Below are 22,272 nucleotides of genomic sequence, written 5' to 3' on the forward strand. Positions count from 1 at the left end.
GGAATCTACCTGTGACCTTGATAAGTCAGAGAACTTCAGGTTTCCGGGACCCCACAATTCTTACTGAAGCTGGCAGTCCAGGCGGTGCTGTCCCCTTTCCTGAGTGTCTCAAGGGAAGGTTGATTTAATGGCTAAAGCAAGAGACCCGCGGGGCCTATTCCTGGCCCTGCCACCAACTCCCTGTACAACCTTAGACAAGTCACTTACGCCCAGAGTCACCATGATAGTTAGGTGCCTAACTCCCATTGATTTCAGGCACCTTAGGGGATTTAGGTGCCTTAATTGCTCCCTGCCTCAGTTTCCCCATATGCAAAATGGGGATTTCAGCTTGTTTGAGGCGGATTCTTTAACCTTAATGAAGACCTGCAAGATGTGCAGAGTATTGTCAAAACTGGGCAGCCGGGGTGATCGTAGGTTTCTTTTATAGTGCCCGAGAGCGAGCGAGAGTCCAGCTCTTTCGGGGTTAAATAAGATGACACAGTAGGCTGGGCAATATGGAACCCGGATAGACTGGGGTGGGGGAGTTACCTGTGCAGATTACAGTTCAAAATAAAAGAGGCTGCTACATTATCTCAGGGTCCTGGTTTGCAAATAATGATGTCACGTCAAAATGTTCTTCACACGTAGGTGAACGCGACTTCGTCTTTGATTCCGAACATAGTTGTCGAAGTATTTAATAATTGAGCAACTCAGCACTATAAATAAAGTGGCAGGAAGCGCGCCAGACTGCATTCTCCGCTAACAGCTCACACTGGAATGGCCAGAGCCCTGCACAGCTGCAAGCACTCTGGGGAGGGACCGTTCCCCCGGCCAGGCAGCGGGGGAACTGGCCGAGGTGTGGGTGGGTTGGAGAAGAACGCTGCGTTCAATATTGGGCAGACTGGGCATGGCCTAAAGTCAGACAGCTGGTCAGTGGCGGGGATAGAACCCAGGTCGCAGGAAAGCTAATCTGGTGTCTTAGCCACTGGACAATGCTACCCGTTAGTTGCACGGTGTATTATGTATTTTTCCTTGTAGCTCCCAGAGGGTCCAATGGAGATCAGAATCCTGTTGTGCTAGGTGCTGTACATACATAAAATAGGCAATAGTCCCTGCCCCAAAGAATTTACAATCTAATGATCTTAGAGTCCAAGGCCAGAAGGAACCACTGTGATCATCTAGTCTGACCTTTATCGCATAGGCCAGAGACGTGCCCCACAATCATTCTAGAGCAGATCTTGTAGAAAAAGAGCTGATCTTGAATTAAAGGTAGCCAGTGATGGAGAATCCACCACAACCCTTGGTAAATGCAGGTCCCAGGCGGTGATAGTACCACTCTGCTCGGCGCTGGTCAGGCCTCAGCTGAAGAACTGTGTCCAGTTTTGGTCACCAATGTAGAGAAAGGATGGAGAGACACTGGAAAGGATCCAGAGGCGAGCGACAAAGATGATCAAAGGGATGCAATGCACGGCATACGAGCAAAGGCTGAAGGAACTGGGTCTGTTTAGTTTGGAAAAGGGGAGATTAAGGAGGGACATGAGAGCCGTCTTCAGATACCTGGAAAGTTGCCATAAAAAAGATAGAGAAAAATTGTTCTCTCCTGCCACAGAGGGCAGGACAAGAGGCAGTGGGTTCAAACTCCAGCAGAGCAGATTTAAATTAAATCTCAAGAAAAACTTCTTCAGTGTGAGAACAGCAGGACAATGGAGCAGGCGCCTGGGGAGGTTGTGGAAGCGCCTTCACTGGAGGTTTTCAAAAGGAGGCTGGATAGCATCTGCCTTGGACGGTTTAGACGCAACAAATCCTGCGTCTTGGCAGGGGTTAGACTTGCGGTCCCTGCTAACCCGATGATAAATTGTTCTATAGATTAATTACCCTCCCTGTTACAAACCTAGCCCTTGTTTCCAGTCTGAATTTGTCTAGCTGCAACTCGTTGGATCGTGTTAGACCCGTGCTAGATTGAAGAGCCGATTAGCAGATATTTGTTCCCCACATAGGTCCTTAGAGACTGATCAAGTCACCCCTTAAACTTCCCTTTGTTAAACTAAATAGATCGAGCTCCTTGAGTCTATCACCATATGGCAGGTTTTCTAATCCTTTAATCATTCTCACGGCTCTTCTCTGAACCCTCTGCAATTTGTCAACATCCTTCTTGAAAAAGCCAAGGCAGGTTTAGGATTTGAACCAGAACCCCTCACACCCAAAGCAAAAATCAGACCCTGAGAGCCTCCCCCAATGCCAGCTGCTGTGTAGGCTGGAAATAAAACCCAGGTCAGCTGGTTGGAAGGCAGTGATGTGCCCCACTAAGCCATCGCCCCTTTGAGCCACAGGGGTAAGTTCAAACTTGAGGAGCCATACCCACGCTAGCTCTGATCAAGCTACTGTGCTAAAACAAGCCCGCAGCCCCGAGCGGCTAGCCACCCTGAGTGCTCCAGACCCATCGGGAGTGCCAGGTGCACACTCGGGTGGTGAGTCCCCCCGGCCACTCGCACCTCCATGGCTCCGCGTCTGTTGTTAGCACGCTAGCTCGCTGAGTGCCAGTGCCGGCAGTCCACGGCCAGCGTAGGCCTACCCCATGTGACCTGCCCAGCGCCCCATGGGGAGCCAATAGCCGAGCTGGGAAAGGGGCCCAGCTTTCGTGAGTGCGGAGTCTCAGCTCTGAGACCATCCTTCCTCGTCACAGGAGACAGGCTTGTTTCTCCTCTTGAGTGTCCCTCCAACTCAACAGGACAAAGACTGGATTCCTCCTCCCGAAAGCCTCCCGGCCCTCCCATTTCTCTGTCCAGAGCTCCAGCCTCCTCCCCTTCAACTCCTCTCTCCTCCCCACAGATTCGGTCACTAAACCCCGCCCCTCGCTCTCCGGCACCTCCTCTAGGCCTTCACCCCATTGTGCCTCAGTTACGGCCACTTCTTCCTTTCCGGCCTGACCTACCTTCAGCTCCCTCCTCTCCGCCCAGCCAACACACCTCAGCAAACATCTCTACTTCACTTGATGCTGGAGCCACAGCCAGGCCTGCTTAAAACACCTTCGGTGGCTTCCTACCATCTCTGGAATCCCAAAGGAGGACCCTTGCACATCCCTGGCAGTGCCCAAGTGAGGAATGGCTCATGGTGGCGGGAGTCCTACCATGCAAAACGTTACAGACGCAGCAGTTGGATGCCTGTGCCGTGGCGAGCGGTCCTGGACTGAAAACACCAACGGGAAAGAGAAGCAAGGCCTGCAAATGTCCATAGAGATCCACCCTTTGGCTCTGAATTTTCCCCTGGTTGGTGGGTGCCCAGAGCTAGGATGTTGATTTATTCCATTAGAGAGAGAGGCAAACCAAGCCACAGAGCAGTACTTCCCCAGCGCTCGGGTGCAGAACCAGCCAACTCAGTGGTACTGGAGCCCGTGGGAGTCTTTGCATCAGCTTCAACGGACCAGGCCTGTTTGCTAGCACCCAGAAGTCCGGATCAGGCCCCAGTGTGCTGGGTGCTGCACAGACACCTCAATCGAATCACCTTCAGGGCCACCCCGGGAGGGACGGGGAGCGAAAGGGGCAGTTTGACCCTGGCCCCCCTTTTCCAAGTGGCATTGTGACTTGGTTTTCCCCAACTGCCCCTCTGTCACGCCAGGGGGTGGCCAGGCCAGATTGGAGGGAGCCGTGCTGGCCCCCGGAGCAGGAAGCCAGGCCCAGCCCTGCAGTAGAGGGGCCATCCCTGCAGAATGAGCATGGGCCGGGCTCGCTCTCCAAATCATCCCCCTCCCCACGGCGGACATTTTTTTGGAAGCGTGCGGGACTTGAATCAAGACTGGGGGGGCTCTTTCTAAAAGCTACGCTCCGGCTCAGCCAGAACTCCTGGGCGCGGTGCAGGAAGCTCATTCTGCAGGTCAGACTAGATGGGCGTACTGGTCCCTGCTGGCCTGCAGATGTAGGAATAAAAGGCAGCCCTTCCCTTTCGGAGAGCTTCCAGTCTCCCTGGAGACACAACTCAACTGGTGGGTGCAAAAGCACAAGGAGAAGGGGAGGGGACAGGGCGACAAGCAGTGCCAGGAAAAGGGACCCAGGGCTGGAGAGATTAACTTTGTGGATACGTTCCAGGCTGTTTTATTTCAGACCACAAAGAAGTGAAGAATAGACCTTGAGGGACCCATAAGGGGCCCCTCGTGTAGCTGAGTTTGCTGGGGAAGTTAGGAAAGAAGCGAGGCTGTGATTGCCACCTGGTGTAGCAATGGTTTGTTGGAGGTTTAGCGGTGGGGGCGGTTGGGTTGTATCCCAGCTGTGATCCTTGCTGTTCAGTTTCTCAGGGCTTATTTCACACAACACACAGTCAACCTGTGGAACTCTTTGCCAGAGGATGTTGTGAAGGCCAAGACCATAACGGTGTTCAAAAAGAACTAGATACGTTCATGGAGGATAGGTCCATCAATGGCTATTAACCAGAATGGACAGGGATGGTGTCCCTAGCCTCTGTTTGCCAGAAGCTGGGAATGGGTGATGAGATGGATCACTTGATGATTCCCTGCTCTGTTCATTCCCTCTGGGGCACCTGCCATTGGCCACTGTCGGAAGACAGGATACTGGGCTAGATGGACCGCTGGTCTGACCCAGTATGCCTGCCCTAATGTTCTTATGTTAAATGTCACTGAGGTGTTCCCCTAACAACTTTGGGGGTCCGTTGAATGGGTGTTGAGCGCTGTGTAAACTCCAATGCTGTGGTATAGATGACAGGTTACCAGCATTATGCTCATGGGAAAGTGTGGGGGGACGGGGATGGAAGTGCTGTTAACATCTGCAGGGCCCTGAAGAATTTATTTGGCCTCCTATTACACTCCCAAGGCCTGAGTCTGATTTAAGATACTGTTTTGTCCCCATATCCTGGGCCTTGCCTCCCTGTGCCCAACGCTTCGCCTGGTCAGCCACACGCTTCCCAGGAGCAGCCAACCTCAGGCGAAGATCCCGGGGGTGGAATTTCAAGCGAATCGGGTCCATGGTGGGGAAGTTAGTGAAGGGATTGGGGAAAAAAACCAGGGAAACTTTGATCCTAATTGGACTGAGACTAGAGCCGACTGGGAAATCCCCCACGGAAACGGTTTGCTGATGGAAAAGTGCTTTTCGACAGAGTGGCCATTTTGGCCAATAAACCCCCACATGTTTTCCTTGAGTAATTGTTGAGGTTGTGTTGAAAAGCCAAACTCAAAAATTGTCAATTCAGGGGGCTTTGGCCCAAATTTGGGCAAAAGCAAAAAGATTCACCGAAAAAATCCTCCTTTCCCAACCAGTTCTGCGCAGCATCTTCACCTAACTTCGGCTGCAGGGTCGGGCTGGGATGAGGGCAGGGAACGAGGCAGCCCTATGGGGTGCAGGAGATTCCCCTTGCAGAGCGGGGCGCGACCTGCGCGGAGCGAGATGCCAGGCAGGCGTGGGCTGCTGGGGGGCTGCGGAGACCCGACGGGCCGACATGCAAAGTTTGGCTGGTTTTTAACCAGCGTCTCTTTCGGAGACTGATGCGTTCCCTGCTTCTCGGCAGTTAAGCAAACTGACAGAGCTCCCTGCAGCCGGGGGACTAATGAGGACAAGCTGCCTATGGGAGGGGGAGGCGAGCACTGGCATTCGCATCCCTTCCCTCCCCACTGCTTCCCCGCTCGCTCGCTGGCAGGGTGATGCATCAGGACATGGCAGCTGGGAAGGGGGATGGGGAGAGGGGGAGTGCTGTGTGCGTCCGGGCAGTTGGCTTTGCAGAGTCTCCCTCCTGCAGGCCCGAGCCACAAGCGTCTGCCGGGGACCCCGGGCTGCACCGTGGGGACCCTGAGCTGAATCAGACCTCCTGAGAGCTGTGCCGGAGGGGCTGCCTGCAGAGCTCTCCCAGAGCCACGCTGCGGAGAGCTGAGATTTCTAGGGACGGGGGGTGTTCTTGTGTCTAACTCAGGCCTCCCTGGTGGCCTTGGAAGCCACTGACACGGTGCGGGGGCATGCAGTGAGGAGGGCCCCCATCCAGCAGCAGCAGCGGGCCAACGGGTCTGCCCACAGAGTGCTGAGGACGGCAGATGCAGCATCTGTTCCCCACACGCACAAGGCTCCTGCCACCTTCCCGTATAAGGATGGGGCAGGGTGGTGCCACCCACCCTCTGGCCGGCTGCACTGAAGGTGGCCCTCACACTCCGCCAAGAGGTGCAAGGAACAGGATTCAGTCAAAGGAGATTGAGAGGTGACTTGAGCAGTGTAGAAGGGCCTGCATGGGAAGGAAATGCGGGTTATAAAAAGGCTCTTTAGCCTAGCGGAGACAGGCAGAACAGGACCAAAGCTGGACATTAAAGCAGGACATTTGAATTAGAAAGAAGGCACAAATCTTTACCAGTGCAGGCGATTAGCCATGGGAACAATGTACCAAGGGAAGCGGTGGATTCTCATCTCTTGCCGTCTGCAGATCCAGACGGGATACCTTTCTGCATGGGCGGCCAGGCCTACCCCTGGCCATGGCCCCCCCCACGCTGCACCCCGAGGCCCCGCCCTCACTCCCCCGTTCCCCCGAAGCCGGCAGAGGCTCAGCTTGTGCCTGGGGTTCGGGGTGGGTGCTCGGGGCGGTTCAGCCAGGGCTCCTCTGGCCACGGCAGGGGGCGGGAGGGCTCGGGGCTCCAGCGGGCGAGGGGAGGCAGAAGGGGCAGGGTATGGGCAGGACCTCGGGTGGAAGGGGCGGGGCTGGGGGGCTAGCCTCCCCGAAGTGGGGGTTCATGTGCCGCTCTGGAAGACACTTTAGCCAAGCACAATCTGTTGGGCTCGATGAAGGGGTGACATTTGGTGAAATGGAATGGCTTGTGCCGTGCAGGTGATCAGACTAGATGAGCGACTGGTCCTTCCCTGCCTAAGAATCTAGGACCCAATAGACAATGGTGGGATCTGGATTTAGAGCAGAACTTGAAACTTTTGAGGTTCTAGCTCCTTTTGGCTCCAGGGAAATTGGGGCAGTGGGAGCAGTTCAGGGCAGATGCCAGATGCCAGGCTGTCGATGTCGCTTGAGGGCCAACCACTCACAGCAGCTCTGAGGTTGGCTTGGGTTCCACACTGCTGCCGTGGTTGTCCTGAAGCCCTGGCACGAAGGACTGTCAGGCTGGACTCTTCAAGGTTCACAAAGCTCAGGAAAAACAGCTTCTCCATTTGTTTGCCCTCCTGGTTCGCCCATCCTGCTAGAGCTGGGCCCAAGTCTAGAACCTCCCACCCGAACTCCGGAGCTTGGGCTATAAAATGGAGCCCAGCTACAAGCCAGCCCTTGCTTTGGTTCCGCACACCCACATCCCTGTCTGCCCAGATCGGGGGTGGGAAATGTGTCACCGAACGCCGTGGTTTGCTAAGATACAACTTCTTAGACGTTGCACTGAACTGGACAGTCGGCTGCACCCTCCCCATCCCTGATCATTGATAGTCCTGATCCAGAGAGGGGCTGAGCTGCCCACACACCTCGTTCAGGTCAACAGGACCTGTGGGTGCTCAGCCCCTCTCTGGATCAGGCCCCGAGAGCGACTGAATGCTCAGCCATGACAAATCTCCTGCTGATTTCAACGGCAGCAGGATCAGAGCCCCGGGAGCTGCGGAAGCAGGAGGGGGTTAGTTTAGCCCTGGCCTAGATCTGCTGTAATGGATACACAATTCCGTCCCCACACGTGGTGGGTCATTATTCTCACCACCACAAGACCTCGCCAGATGGACAGGGTTTGTGCCCTGACCCATCACTGCCTGTCGTGAGTTTGGTGTGCTTCCACTGCTGGGGGAGAAGGGAAAATGAGTCCCTCCCTTCCCCTCCTGGGCTGCTGCCATGGGGTAGCTGTTGGGATCTGTGGTGACGCATTGCTGGTGGGTGTTCTGAAAGGTTTCCTCACGGAAAGCGAAAGGGAACGGCCTTTTGATCTGGTTATCAAAGCTCCATCTGCAGTTCCCGGCGCTTTGCAATCAACACAACGTTTTGAGGAGAGAAATCAGCGCGAGACAGGGTCTCGCTGCAGGGCTCATGTAGGTTTCATAGCTCCGCTGAAGCCACGGGAGTGACACCCCCTAGATGTCAGCCGAGGTTCCAGGCCTCAAACCAGATCAGACTATCTGCTATCCCGCCCCTTGCAAAACTGCCTCAGATCATTGGCCCAGCCCATCCAGTCTTCTGGCATACTGGATCAGCTGATTGGCCCATCTGAACTGTCACACCAGATCCGATCCTGGTCCCATCTAGTCTGGTATTGGGTCTTTGGTAGTGACGGGGCTACATGGGAGATACCAGTAAGGAGGGCAGCCCTGTCAGAGTGGGGAGAAGTTCTTCCTGATCTGAACTGGTTGCGATCTTATGCCCTGAGGCAGGTGAGCTGTAACCTGCCACCGTCGGACTGTTCCGTTAACGACACTTTAAAGGCACCTAGGGCCTGATTTTCAAACAGGTCCTGATTCCACTTGGAGTCAGTTTCAATGGGAGTTTGGGAGCTCAGCACCTCTGGTAATTCGCCCCATAGAACCTTCCATCTCGACACCACTCCGGAGCTACATATGCACAGCACCACTGAAATGCAGCCAACTCTGGGGTGGGAGACAACCGCTAGCCAACGGTAAACGAGTCCACTCACCGCTAGCCACCCCCTCATGGCCAGGCATGGCATGGCAGCTCTGTCCCTTCTGTAGGGCTGCCCCATGGACGGTTCCTCTGGTGCTGTGACTTCTGGTGACTCAGCCCCCCCAGTTGGGTCACCATCTCATGTCCTCCCCTTCAGGCTCACCCTCTACTCTGGGTCCCTCTACTGAACAGCTAGCTCCACTCCTCCATCCCTTGCGGATGACAGTAAGCTGGGGAGAGAGGTAGATAGGCTGGGGGTAGGGATAGGGTCCAGAGTGACCTAGACAAATTGGAGGCTTGGGCCAAAAGAAATCTGATGAGGTTCAACAAGGACAAGTGCAGAGTCCTGCACTTAGGAAGGAAGAATCCCATTCATGTTACAGACTAGGGACCGACTGGCTAAACAGCAGTTCTGCAGAAAAGGACCTGGGGGTTACAGTGGACGAGAAGCTGGCTATGAGTCAGCAGTGTGCCCTCGTTGCCAAGAAGGCTAACGGCATTTTGGGCTGCAATAGTAGGAGCATTGCCAGCAGATTAAGGAAAGTGATTATTCCCCTCTATTCGGCATTGGTGAAGCCACATCTGGAGTATTGTGTCCAGTTTTGGTCCCCACACTACAGAAAGGATGTGGACAAATCGGAGAGAGTCCAGCAGAGGGCAACGAAAATGATTAGGGGTCTGGAGCACATGACTTATGAGGAGAGGCTGAGGGAACTGGGATTGTTTAGTCTCCAGAAGAGAAGAGTGAGGGGGGATTTGATAGCTGCTTTCAACTACCTGAAGGGGGGTTCCAAAGAGGATGGATCTAGGCTGTTCTCAGTGGTAGCAGATGACAGAACAAGGAGCAATGGTCTCAAGTTGCAGTGGGGGAGGTCGAGGATGGATATTAGGAAACACTATTTCACTAGGAGGGTGGTGAAGCACTGGAATGCGTTACCTAGGGAGGTGGTGGAATCTCCATCCTTAGAGGTTTTTAAGGCCCGGCTTGACAAAGCCCTGGCTGGGATGATTTAGTGGGGATTGGTCCTGCTTTGAGCAGGGGGTTGGACTAGATGACCTCCTGAGGTCCCTTCCAACCCTGATAGTCTATGATTCTATGATTCCTCCATCTGTTCTGCAGTTCGCCCAGGCCCCTTTCTACCCAGACTCTCAGCTTCTTCTTCCTTCTCCTCCTTGCTTAGTCAGGGTCTCTCCCAGGGCTTCTGCCTGGAGACCTTGTCCTCGCTCAGCTTGGAGTCCCCCCGCCTCCACCCCCAGCTCTCATTCTTGGGCTGAGCTTCTGCCTGGATAAGAACCTCCCTCCTGGGCTTCATCACCTCTCCCTCATTACTGCAGCCACCTGCTTCTCTTAATGGCCAAGTGCCCGATTCCCCTCAGGGTGGGGGGCTCATTCTGGACTCAGGTTGGCCTAGCCCCAGGCTGTCCAGCCCATGGGGCAAGCCACCTTGTGGTTCAAACCTGCAGCTCAGACCCTGAGCCGCCCCCTCCGACCTGCCCTTGCTAGCTCTGACGTAATGAGAAAGCCGAAAGGCCCTCAAGGCATGATATGGGCACAGGAAAACCCCTGTTCAGTTGCAGCTCCCTCTCTGTGTGCATGGTGTCCAGGCTGTTTGGGAGCATTATAAACGGGGGAGAGGGGGGGTGCATCATGGGCTTCTGCAGAGACCAATGACCAGGGTACCCAGTCAGGAAGGAGCAGGCTGTTACCAGGTTTCTTTGATCCCTGCCAACTCTGTGAGTCAAGCGCATTTCCCACAGAGGCTCTGCCGAGCCCACAGGCTCCATTAGATATGGATAATCAGGTGGCAGACATAAGGAATAAGGCCTTTTACCAGAATTTGGCACGTGGTTTGTACTGTGCAGAAAACAGATTAATTGAAATCCAGATGGCTCCGGGGCTTTGCTTGAACATTATATCCCTGGGGGCACTGCACGGGTGCCCCTGACTGCTCCAGATTCTCCCTGAGGCAGTGCCTAGGACCCCCAGCCCGGGGCAGAGCTCCCATGCGTTAGAGACTGTGTGGGCAAGTAACAAAGGTGCCAGTCCCTGCTCCAGAGCGCTCCCTGTCAGAGGAATTGGTGGGCAGCTCAAGGGAGCCAGGATGCAGGCAGGAGAAAGGGGGATGGAGAGAGACTGTGCTGGGCTAATGGAGTTTTTCCCCACCCTTGTCTTACCCCTTGGTTAGAGTCAAGGACTCATAGACTTTAAGGTCAGAGGGGACCATCATGATCATCAGAAGTGACCATTGGCTGTCTCCTGCCTTCATCAGTTTAACCTTCTCTCTGGCTTTCCTGCCTGGCCACCCAGCCTGTTGGTGCCTTTCTCACCCTGCTACAACCCTGGACTCTTCGTCTCCAGCTCTTCAGCCTCACCTTGAAGACAGCCCCCCCCCGCGCGCGCGCTCTACGTCACCCATCTCATTTCCTCCCGGTCCTGCCCTTGCTTGGTCTGCACCTTGCCATCCCGTCCTCTCACAAACACTTTCACGCCTTCGCTCATGCCCGGGCGAAGTCTCCCTTTTCCCTTCGCGCTTGCCTTCAAACTCCACCTCCTCTCCTAGCCCTCCTCCCACCTCCTCAGAAACAGGCAACTCGATGGGCCGCTCAGTTCTTGGCTTTGTTCTGCCATGACTTATGGGCGTTGTAAGAATCTGGGGGGGACAGTGGATCATAAGATGAACATGCGCCAACCATGTGAGGCAGGTGTGAAAAAGGCTCCATCTGGGGTGTATTAACAGGAGTGTCGTGTGTTAGACGAGGGCAGTAAGTGTCCTGCCCCACTCAGCACTGGAGAGAGCTCAGCTGGAGCACTGTGTCCAGTTCTGGGTGCTGCACTTTAGGAAAGATGTGGGCAAATTGGAGAGAGTCCAGAGGAGAGCAACAAAACTGATCCAAGGTTTAGCAAACCTGACCTTTGAGGAAAGGTTAAAAACACTGGGCCTGGTTAGTCTTGAGAAAAGAGGATTGGGGGGGACCTGATAACAGTCTTCACATATGTTCTGGGCTGTTCTAGAGAGGATGGCGATCAATTGTTCTCCATGGCCACTGAAGGTAGGGCAAGAAGTACATTAGAACGGCCATATTGGGGCAGACCTATGGCCCCTCTAGACCAGTATCCTGTCTTCTGAAAGTGGCCAATGCCAGATGCTACGGGGGGAATGAACAGAACAGGGTAATTAGCGAGTGATCCATCCCCAGTCATCCGGATGGGCCCTTCTCCAGAATTTGGGGGGACGTTTAGATCCAGGGGTTCAGTTCAGCGTTAGATAAGGGGTGAAATGCCAAGTTCAGACCCAAATCTGGATCCAAGCTCCGGCTCGTCTTCACTAGAGAATGAGGTCATGACCTTCCAAAGTCATGTTACCTAAGAGGTTAAACATGACTTTGTTGTCAGTGTAGACAGGCACCGTGATGTTTAACACTGTGTCAGCTGCTCATGGGTAAAGCCTACTAGAATCATAGAGTTAATCTGACCACCACCCACTGACATGATGTTAAATGCCCTGGCACCCATCCACACTGAGTGCCAGTCGGGTGGGTGAAATTCTGGCCCTACTGAAGTCAGTGGGAGTTCTGCTTTTGACTTCAACCAGGCCAGTGCTTCACCCCAGGTCAGAATCATAGAACCAGAGGGTTAGAAGGGACCACAGTCTAACCCCCTGCCGAGATGCAAGATGTGTTGTGTCTAAAGTTAGTTAACAAGGTTGTGTTCTAAGACAAGCTAGTGTTCAAACAAAGGGTCGGGGACGACGGTGAGCTTCGAGGGTTTGGTCGTGGCCCATGTCTCAGATCAGGGCAACTGATTACTAGCAAGTCTTCTCCTCCAAGCCAGGGGCGACAGTACAATCCCTAGAGGCCAGTGAAACTCTCAGAGCCCAGGTCTTGTGAGCCTCTGCTGGCTTTTTGATCATGTCATAGGCTTTATATGGTCTTTCTTTTCCTTTTTCTTTGTTGAGGTCATGCTATCCTCTTAGTCTGTAAAGCCATCTGTAATTATTCCTTGTAACCGCAGGATGAAGATAAAGCTGATCAGCTGCGGGTTTTTATTGCTGTTGGACGCAGTTGACAAGCAATTTCTAATCATCCCTTGACGAAGCTGCAAGTACCGCAGCAGCAGATGTCCTGGGCGCTGGGCGTTTGTCTTTCCTCCCACCCTTTGTCTTGTCCGTGCAGATTGTAATCTCTTTGGGAGAGGGACTGCCTCTTTCTGTGTATCTGTGCAGTGCCCAGCACAATGGGGTCCTGATCGTGGTTGGGGGTCTCTAGGAGCTATCATAATAAAGATAAATAATAGTAATATCCTGCAGAAAGGATTCATAGAGTCACAGAGTTTAAGTCCAGAAGGGACTGTTAGATCCGCTCGCCTGAGCTGTATATCAAGTCCAGAGAATTTCACCCAGTTACGTCTTCATTGAGCCCAGTAACTTGGGTTTGACTTACAGCCTCTTCCAAAAAGGCAGCCATGAAGGCATCAAGAGATGGAGAATCCACCACTTCCATTGGTAGTTTGCTCCAATGCATTTAGGGGAACCCATTGGTATGGCCCATCTGGACACCCCTGAACAATAGCTAAGGAAGGGAAGATGGGACGAGAGTAGCGTTTGGAGTGTACTAACCAGGCCATGTGCTTTGTATTTATGCTCCGTAGGGTACGGCCATGCGGCCCCAAGCACGGATGGCGGGAAAGTCTTCTGCATGTTCTACGCCCTGCTGGGGATCCCACTCACACTCGTCATGTTCCAGAGCCTGGGGGAGAGGATCAACACCTTTGTCAAATACCTTCTGCACCGCATCAAGAAGTGCCTTGGCATGAGACGGACAGAGGTGTCCATGGCCAACATGGTCACCATTGGGTTCTTCTCCTGCATCAGCACCCTGTGCATTGGGGCCGCGGCGTTTTCCTACTACGAGCACTGGAGCTTCTTCCACGCCTACTACTACTGTTTCATTACCCTCACCACCATCGGCTTTGGGGACTACGTGGCGCTCCAGAAGGATGAGGCACTGCAGACCAAACCCCAGTACGTGGCCTTCAGCTTCGTCTACATCCTGACAGGGCTGACCGTCATCGGGGCCTTCCTCAACCTGGTGGTGCTGCGGTTCATGACCATGAATGCCGAGGATGAGAAGCGGGATGCCGAGCACCGAGCGCTGCTCACCCACAACGGACAGGCCAGCAGCGTGCACACCACAGACACCACCTCGTCTACCACCGCGGTGGGCGGGTGCGGCGGGGGAGGGGGCGGGGGCGGATTCCGCAACGTGTACGCGGAGGTGCTCCACTTCCAGTCCATGTGCTCATGTCTGTGGTACAAGAGCCGGGAGAAGCTGCAGTACTCCATCCCTATGATCATCCCCAGGGACCTGTCCACCTCGGACACGTGCGTGGAGCAGAGCCACTCCTCGCCTAGCCGCTACCCCGACACCCCATCCAACAGATGCTTCTGCAACGCCCAGCGCTCGGCCATCAGCTCCGTCTCCACGGGACTCCACAGCCTCTCGGCCTTGCACGGCTTCATGAAGCGCCGCAGCTCTGTGTAACTCCCCCCACCAATGCACACACAACACTGAGGACCCTTCTTTTTTTAATACAGAGAGGAACCGTATGGAGACCAGCAAAACCAGACGAAGAAAAACCTTCAGATTTTATTCACATTCAACAGACAAATACCAAAAGGGACAGCCCGATAGACTGGGAGTACGTTGGATGCATAAATGTACATGCAGACGAGTATGTCTGTGCGTGGGTATATGGACATATAGAGAGAGAGAGATACAGGGGTGTAAGCTGGTAAAATGTCTCTAATGCTCCTTTCATTGAGAAACTCTTTTGCATCATTTTGCAACAACTCCATGAAATGTGAAACTTGAAGCGAATACACGGATAGCTTTTTCAACAGCCGCCGGAGAGGTGAGCACCTGAAGGGCTCTGGTGCAGGCAGATCCCGTCTCCGTTTGCATCTCTCTATTTATACCTCTCGGGACTGACAGGTGGACTTAGTGTCCTCTTAGCACATCTCCCTGCCCACACCCTGCCCTAGATAAATACATGGGCTGTGCACCCCGCTGCGCTTCTAACCTCCCCCCACACTGTCCTGGTGAGCCAGACGCGCCGGGACATCAGACACATTGGGATTAGCTTTGCAGCTGCAATGGGGGTTAAGAGGCGCTTGTAAGAGTGTGGATGTGCGTGTGTGTTGGTGCGCACTCCCAACTTTGTACCTTCTATGCCGGTCGGTCAGTTACACACACAAAAGATTCCCAGCCAAAGACGCAAGCAGAACTCAAGATATGTCCTCGGGGGCCTTGGACAGGGGTCTTCTTCGTGTTTCCATCTCCTCCTCCCCAGGACCTTCGCTGCGTTTCTCTAAAAGATGCACTTCCAGTTTCCTAGCATCGGCCGCCTACCAGCTCCCAAAGTGGCTACATCGTAATGTCTGCCGCTTAACATCACGCCACGGCGTCAGCGCTTGGCTGCATCGTTGTTACATGTCGTGACGTCAATGGCGTTGTGACATGACGCCCAATGTAATCCTTCTGTAATCCCATGGGCTGGTCTCAAATCCCATGGGATGCAGGACTCTGCTGCAACCTGTGGGGAGGTCTGGCAACATCTGTCTGTGCCGGGGACGAGTCCCTGCTCTTAGGCCAGCTGGAAAGGATTGTATGTTTTCTACTGGTGGATCAAAGCCAGAGGTGATATAAACGCTGGTACCATTGACACATTGATAAGGCAGGGTGGGTCGTAACTTACCCGCCATAGGGGGAGACTTAGCTGATTCTATGTCTCCGACTAGAATGGCTGTTTTTCTCGCTGCCACCCTTCCACCCTATCCCGGGGAAGTTACATCAACTTACTCCCACTTCTTGATGGTTCCCACCTCTGACTTTCGGATCTAAGAGCATTAGTAGCCATGGCCCATCTGCTCATTCCTCCTCCAACATTCGTTCCTGTCCCCTCGACATCATTTGCTAACGTCAGTTCAGAAAAAAAAAAAAGGGGGATTCCAGGGCAGCAAAGCATCCTGGTTAAAAGTCATGGCTGCATCACCAAGCAAATCAGGCTAAGAGGGTCTTAGGCAGAAGCTTTTTCGATTCCTATGCACGTGATCCTGCCACCGTGTCTGAGACAACAAGCTGGGTGTCACGTAGCCAGCGCTCTGATTCTGGCAGGACTGGGATGGAAATCAGATCTGGGCCAGGAGGGGTCCTTTTTTAACTGTTTCTTATGCACCAAACCGCAGGTTTGTGGCTTCGTCTAGATCGCAGCTGAGATCTGTTGAAAGCTACAACAGATCCTTGAAGATGAGGCGATAGGTACCTCCTCTTGCATTTGGGTCAGCACCCCCTAAACCAAACCAGTGTATCCATCCATGCCAGGAAAGCTTAGAGGCCCCCTAGCCAGTGCAAGACCAGCCTGGGAAATAAAAGCGACTGATCCTTCCTGTTTATTATTTAATATAAACCTGTTGTGTTCTGAACAAGGGTGTGTCTGCTCCGTCGCTGACAGTGTCTAAGTCTCTTCCATGGTAAGCAATAATGAAATGGGAGTGGCTGTTGTGAACAAGTTTCTGTATCTAGCCCTTTACTCATGGATGGCCAAGTCTTGGCCACAAAGGGATGTGAATTGCACATCGCTGGGCTGGGGAGAATTCCCTCCTAAGATGCTCCGAAGAAGCGGCTGCCGTGGCCTCCCCTTACATTTGGTTCTGCTCCGAAAAGGGACTGTCCGAAAGCGCTCACTTTGCCAACTGCAGTGGTGCTTTTCCTAATGGGATCCGGGGCGTCTGAGAGGCAAGCTGGGTTCTTTCCTTCCCCCACATTATAGGAACTTCAGTCGTTCGGTTCATGGTGAAAGAACAAACTCCAGCCCCCCTCCTCTACAGCTGTATTAGTTCTGCTGGGCTCATGGGAATAAAACAAACATTATAAGCAGATAGGACTCTGGGCTACCCCGGTGGGGCAAAGCTGATGGGTAAGAAGGGGCTGTTTTTACAGCGCTACGCTCCTTTGCATGACCACAACTGCACTTCCATATGAAATCTGAGCAAGGGATCAGCAGGTAAGATCTGCTGCTACTTTGTGGCTGGCGGGGAAGAGTCAGGACTGGAGTGGATGGGGCTACCGCATTGCACAACCGTCACACAGAGGTGCCACGCCCCCTTTTCTCCTCCCATACCCCCATCGGGGGAGTACCTCCCCAGTGCCTTTTTCGGTACATCACCTCTCGATACGCAACTTGTGTGGGGAAGCGGCTGCTGCTGGGGCAGGCAGGGCGCTGCTAATTGTTTGGGGGCGCCCAATGGCATTGGTGCCTTTCTTCCCCTTTCACCAGAAGAAGAGTTGATTATAAATTCTGTGCCGAGATCATTTCTTCAGTTCAGTTGCCGATCTCCTGTTCAGCTTTCGGCCCCGTTGCTCCATCCGTCGGTGGCAACGTGAGATGTCTGGGTAGGGGGGACAGCAATGGACAAACGCAGCACAGGGCATGGGAGGTGGGAACCAGAGATGGCTCCCAAACACGACCCCCAGATCTGATCCCCCCCAGCGGATGGAAAGCTCCATCCAAGTGGCAAGGAGTGCGATGGTGGGGATGGGCGGGGTGAAGAGGAAGGACTGATTTGGTTACCGCCCATCTTCTGTGGCTAAGGGGTTAATTAAAGATAACCAGGCAGGTTCGCCCACCCTTCCCTCTCCTTTCTGCACTCTGATCTCGAGTGCATCTTCAGCATAACCCAGGAGAGATCTTAGCCTCAGGTGCCGCCCCTGCTGGGCCGGGGAGAGCCCAGAGCATGCTGAGAGGTACCCCGCAGGCGGGGGAAGGGAATCATAATGTTCAGTCCTTACCAGGGACAGGTTCTGGCATGGGATCAAAGCAAGGTGGGGGCTGCGGTGACACCTCGCCCCTCCCCGTGAGCCGAGGGCTTAAAGAGGCAGCAGTAAAGATGGATGGGCCCAAAATTTGACCTGCCTTTCCCCCTTCCCCTTATTTGTTTCTCGCTTGGCACGTTTCTAGCGGCTGAGGATCTCAAAGAGCTTCCCGGACGTTAAGGGGCTGAGCCTGCCGGCACCGCTCCAGGGCGGGGAAGGGTCATTGGCCCCATTTGACAGAAGGGAAACACGAGGGGCAGAGCGAGGTTATGTGGCTTGCCCAGGGCAGCAAGAGAAGTCAAGTAACAATGTGGAAAAATATCCCAGCAGAGCCACCTTCCCTCCGTCCCTGCCTAACCACGGCCCAGCATCCGTCCATGGGCCCTCGGCACACGGCGCGCCCATGAACATCTCTGTGTCAGCAGTGACGCTGGCTCAGGGACGGAGGGAAGGTGGCTCCCACTCTCCCAGGCCTGGGGCAGTTGTGGCCCCCAGTGCAGGCTAGACAGCCCTGAGGGTGTGCTACCCTGTGCCCCTCCCTCAATGGCTCCTATCGCTCACAAAGTACTCACGACATAAGAATCCCCAGGCCAAACCTCCGCTTGCATTTGTCCGCCCCCTGCTGACCTGCTCCTACCCTGGGGCTCCCATGGAGGTGGGGTAGAGATGGTGGAACCGGCTCTGCACTGGGCATGGAGACCACTTGCATGGGGAATTCCCTGGGAGGCAGCTTGCCCCAGGCCTCCAGCCCCTGTATGCCAACCTAGCTGTTGGGCAGGTGTGACTACCGCCTCCAGGGTGCTGAGAACATGCAGGTCCCATGGCGCGTTTTGCCAGATCCGAGGAATTCCTTCTTCCAGTTCCGTCGCTCAGCTTTTCACTCATGAAAACTGTGAAATAGACACGTCAAATCAGAGAAAGCGTCGGCTCCAGATAGGCCATTTCTGATACGTCGCACAAATGAGAAACGTTATTTTCCTCAATAAAAAAATAATAAGGTTCGGCAATACAAACGATCAGCCCCCACCCCCGAGATAGGGATTGCCCATGAGATTCATTTCAAAACGCAACCAAATAATATGTCCCCAAAAGTTCCAGGGTGAAATCCGGACCCTCCTGACATCAGTGGGCCTTTTGCCGTTGATTTCAATGGTGCCACATTGGACCAGTCTTCATCTCTTCTTCTTTCGACACAGCTGCTTCCACTGAGGTTTCATCCCAGCGTGTGACTGTTTGTCCCATGTACTGCAACACAGGAGGCCAAAAGCAAAACAAATTCCCCAAGTTGTATGAAGGGGAGAAAGGCAAAGAGAAATCTGTCTCAGTTCTCTGCCGGGTGCTGCCCCAGTGCATCACAGAGACTCTCTGTCCAGGATGTGCATTAAAAATCTATCAAGCCACGCTTCAGTGCACTTGCCAAACTAAAATTGACAACAAGGAGTCAAGTCCTAGCAACCCTACATCTGCAAACAAGTGTGCCCAGCCCAGCACTCCCGTGCAACGCCAGTCTAAATGAGCGTGCACGGCCCAGTGTTCAGGAGCAGCCTTGCAATAACAATCCCGATGGAGGGAAACAATCCTGCAAGGAAACAGACTTCTGTTTCGTGTTCCCTGTGCCGATGCATTATCCATGCGTCTTGCTGCAGAGAAAAGGCCGGGGGAGATACCAAGTCCACAGCTGGGCCAGAAGTGCCCAGAGTTGAGGGTGGATTTAGACCTGAGGGGTGGTTCAGCCCATTCTAAACTTAGAGTTCAAGCACAAAGGTCAGACCCAGCTCTCAGGGCCGTTAGGATCCCGGGTTTTGGTCCAGCCCGTTAAGCAATGGGGGTGGCCTTTCAGGGTATGTCTATACTGCAATGTAAGCCCAGGCTGGAGCCCCGGCTCCAGGCTAAGCCCCTTTGGGTCTACACTGCAACTGTGCTAACCCAGGGCTCAGACCCAGGGTCCCAGGACTCTGCAGGGCTGGAGGGTCGGAGCTCAAGTCAAGCCAGGACCCAGAGTCCAAACCCTTTTGCTTTGCCCAGCGAGCTGATGGCTGCACTGCTGGGCACGCTCTTCCAGCACAGACAGGGCTTCCACATGCCCGCCCACCTGCCTTCGCCCGCCTAGGCACCAACTCCGTGGAAAAAATAGTGGGTGCTCAGCACCCACCGGCAGTCCTCTCCCCATAGTGCCTCCTGCCCGCCGTGGGCCCTGCCGATCAGCACCTCCCCTTCCCTCCCCGTGCTACCGCCTGCCACAGATCAGCTGTTTCGCGGCGTCTGGAGGCTCTGGGAGGGAGGAGGGGAGGAGCAAGGGCACAGTGTGCTCGGGAGAGGAGGCAGAATTGGGTGGGGAAGGGGCAGGGTGGGAAGAGGCAGGGAAGAGGCGGAGTGGGGTGGGGCCTTGGGGGAAGGGGTGGTGTAGGGGCGGGGCCTGGGCGGGGCCAGGGGTAGCACCACCCGGCAGATTGGAAACTCAGTGCCGGCCCCGCGTGCCTAGGAGCCCTACAGCCCGCCCGGGTGATTTAAAAGGGCCCAGAGCTCCCGCAGCCAGGGACCCCTGGGCCCTTTTAAATCGCCCGAGCCCCTGGGCAATTACCCCGCGTTGGCGGGCCTGGTTAACATACAGTGTAGCTACTCAAGCCCAGGATCCCCTAACATGGGTCAGCTGGCTCGAGTCCCACTCACCCTGGACTTCCATTGCCATGTAGACATGCCCTCGGAGATGGAACATTTCATAGGCGGGGTTTTGGTGGCGCCCATTATAAAGACAGAGGCCAGCCACCCAGGGGTGTTTGAATCCGGTGGGGCCCCGTCTCTAGCAACTGTGGCCAAGGCCGGCTATAAGTCTCCTTTGCATTTCAAGGGCCAATGGCACATCTTTTGCTGATGCAGAGGCAGGAACGCCTGTCTTCTCTGTGTGCGTACTGTGTAGTCTCTCTCAAGAAGGTTGAGTTGGAAGAGGATTGCTTGATCCTCTCCTAGCGAGGGATCCATGGGGAAGCCTCAGGCTGGGTGGCTGGGGGAGGGCTTTGTTGCTCTTGGTGTTTAGAAGTACAACTAGGGTGACCAGATGTCTCGATTGTATAGGGACAGTCCCAATATTTGGGGCTTTTTCTTACATAGGCTCCTATTACCCCTCACCCCCTGTCCTGATTTTTCACACTTGCTGTCTGGTCACCCTAAGTGCAACTTACCCACTGAGTCCCAGGCTCTGTGCATCTGTTTTCTGGGGTGTGTCCTATGGGACGCCTGGTGGAAGGAGGATGTATTGCATTCGCCTGTAGCGCACAGGCAATGTGCGAAAGTGAAGCTGTCGTTATAACCAGATGGATCCAAGCGGCAAAGCCTGGGGCTGGAGTCAGAGCCAACGTCTGGGCAGCTCAGATCCAGGGTTCTTTGGTTTCCTAAATGTTGGAGAGGTTGGATCTCGGGGCCTTTTGCTAACAACAACCTAAATACATTTCCCCACGAGGTTAGCTCATGCACTAACAGCAGAGTGCATGATGGGGGATGTTACAGAACCAGTGCTAGCCAATCACAGTGGACGTGGGCATGGCAGCATCCCAACAAATGCAGGTAGGATCAGCTTGTAGGGAAGAATGTACAGACTGGCCCTGGGATAGCCAGAGATCATCTAGCAATTGTAGGTGCTTCTAAGGCGTTTGTCATCTGTCTTTCTAGCTCAGCTCGGTCTGGGCATTCGTCACAGATTGACAACGTCATAAGAAAAGCCAGGCTGGGCATTTAGCCCAACATCCTGTCTTCCAAGAGTGGCTGGTGCCAGACGCTTCGCAGGAAGTGAACAAAACAGTCGTCCAGACCCAGGTTCTGGCAGTCAGAGGTTTAGGGACACCCAGAGCACGGGGTTGTGTCCCTGACAATCTTGGCTCTAGCCATTGATGGACCCATCCTCCGTGAACTTATCTTGTGTCACTGAAATCTGGTATGCAGCTTGCCCTTAAAAGCAAGATGCAGTCAAACAGGCCGATGGACTGCATAAACCCTGACTCTAGGGGTGCGGTCGGAGGGGGGACAGCAGGCAGAGGTGGAAACCCTCATCGGGAAAGGTGCATATTTATGGAAAAGGTGAAGGAGGGGGAGGGAGATCAGTTGCACTCAGCTTCCTGGGGGAATTGGGGTTTGCCTAAAAAATGGAAACTACCACTTTACACACACACACACACACACACACACACACACACACACGGAGAGCACACACACACACACACACACACACACACACACGGAGAGCACACACAAAGCTCAAATTATGGAGGGGGAAAGGGAAACATTTTGGACACAACTTTTTAACAACAAAAAAAAGAAAAGAAAACTAGACTGGTTTTCACCAAACTAACTGCAAAGCTGCCACTGGGAGAGCCCAGGTTCTGCCCGGATAAGAGGTTCCATGGGCAATGAGACAAGGCAGAAGTAGTTTGTGCCCAGGGCTCCAGCCCCCAGTTGGGCGTACTGTGCGGGTGCACGTAGCGAGCTGTCTGGTTTCATTTTCATGCCAAGTGTTTTGCAAAGCAAAAGCAAAATCTCTCGTCCCTCTCACCTTCCCTGACCCCTTCTTCCCAATTGGTAGACTCCCGAGTTCCATCCCTCCACGGCTCCACGCACACCGACACCAAAGCCATGAGTGGAGATCATCTTCGGCACCTTCTGCACCCAAAGCACAGCGCTCCGTCTCCTTGAGCAAAAGGCGTCACTCTGCTAGCTGCGAATCCATAGCAGGCTCTTATAGGTGTCGGTGCTTCCAGGGGGGGACACGGTAACACACACTAAGCAGTGCATTCTCCACCGAAGTCCACAATGGTGATTTTATAACCCACCCAACCCTTGATGTATTTGGGTTATTGGTGA

The 22,272-nt window shown here is 54.1% G+C and overlaps 1 protein-coding gene across 1 annotated transcript in view; it reads left to right on the forward strand.

Moving 5' to 3' along the window:
* The window catches only part of KCNK3 (potassium two pore domain channel subfamily K member 3), an 80,077-nt gene extending 64,046 nt beyond the window's left edge, over positions 1-16,031 (forward strand). The window contains exon 2 of the mRNA XM_005284108.4: positions 13,199-16,031. Within this exon, the coding sequence (XP_005284165.1) occupies positions 13,199-14,091 (893 nt within the window). The 3' untranslated portion in view covers positions 14,092-16,031. The remainder of the gene's footprint in view (positions 1-13,198) is intronic.
* The last annotated feature ends 6,241 nt before the right edge of the window (positions 16,032-22,272 follow it).

The sequence above is a fragment of the Chrysemys picta genome, chromosome 3 (assembly GCF_011386835.1).
Source record: "Chrysemys picta bellii isolate R12L10 chromosome 3, ASM1138683v2, whole genome shotgun sequence".
Lineage (NCBI taxonomy): Eukaryota > Metazoa > Chordata > Testudines > Emydidae > Chrysemys > Chrysemys picta.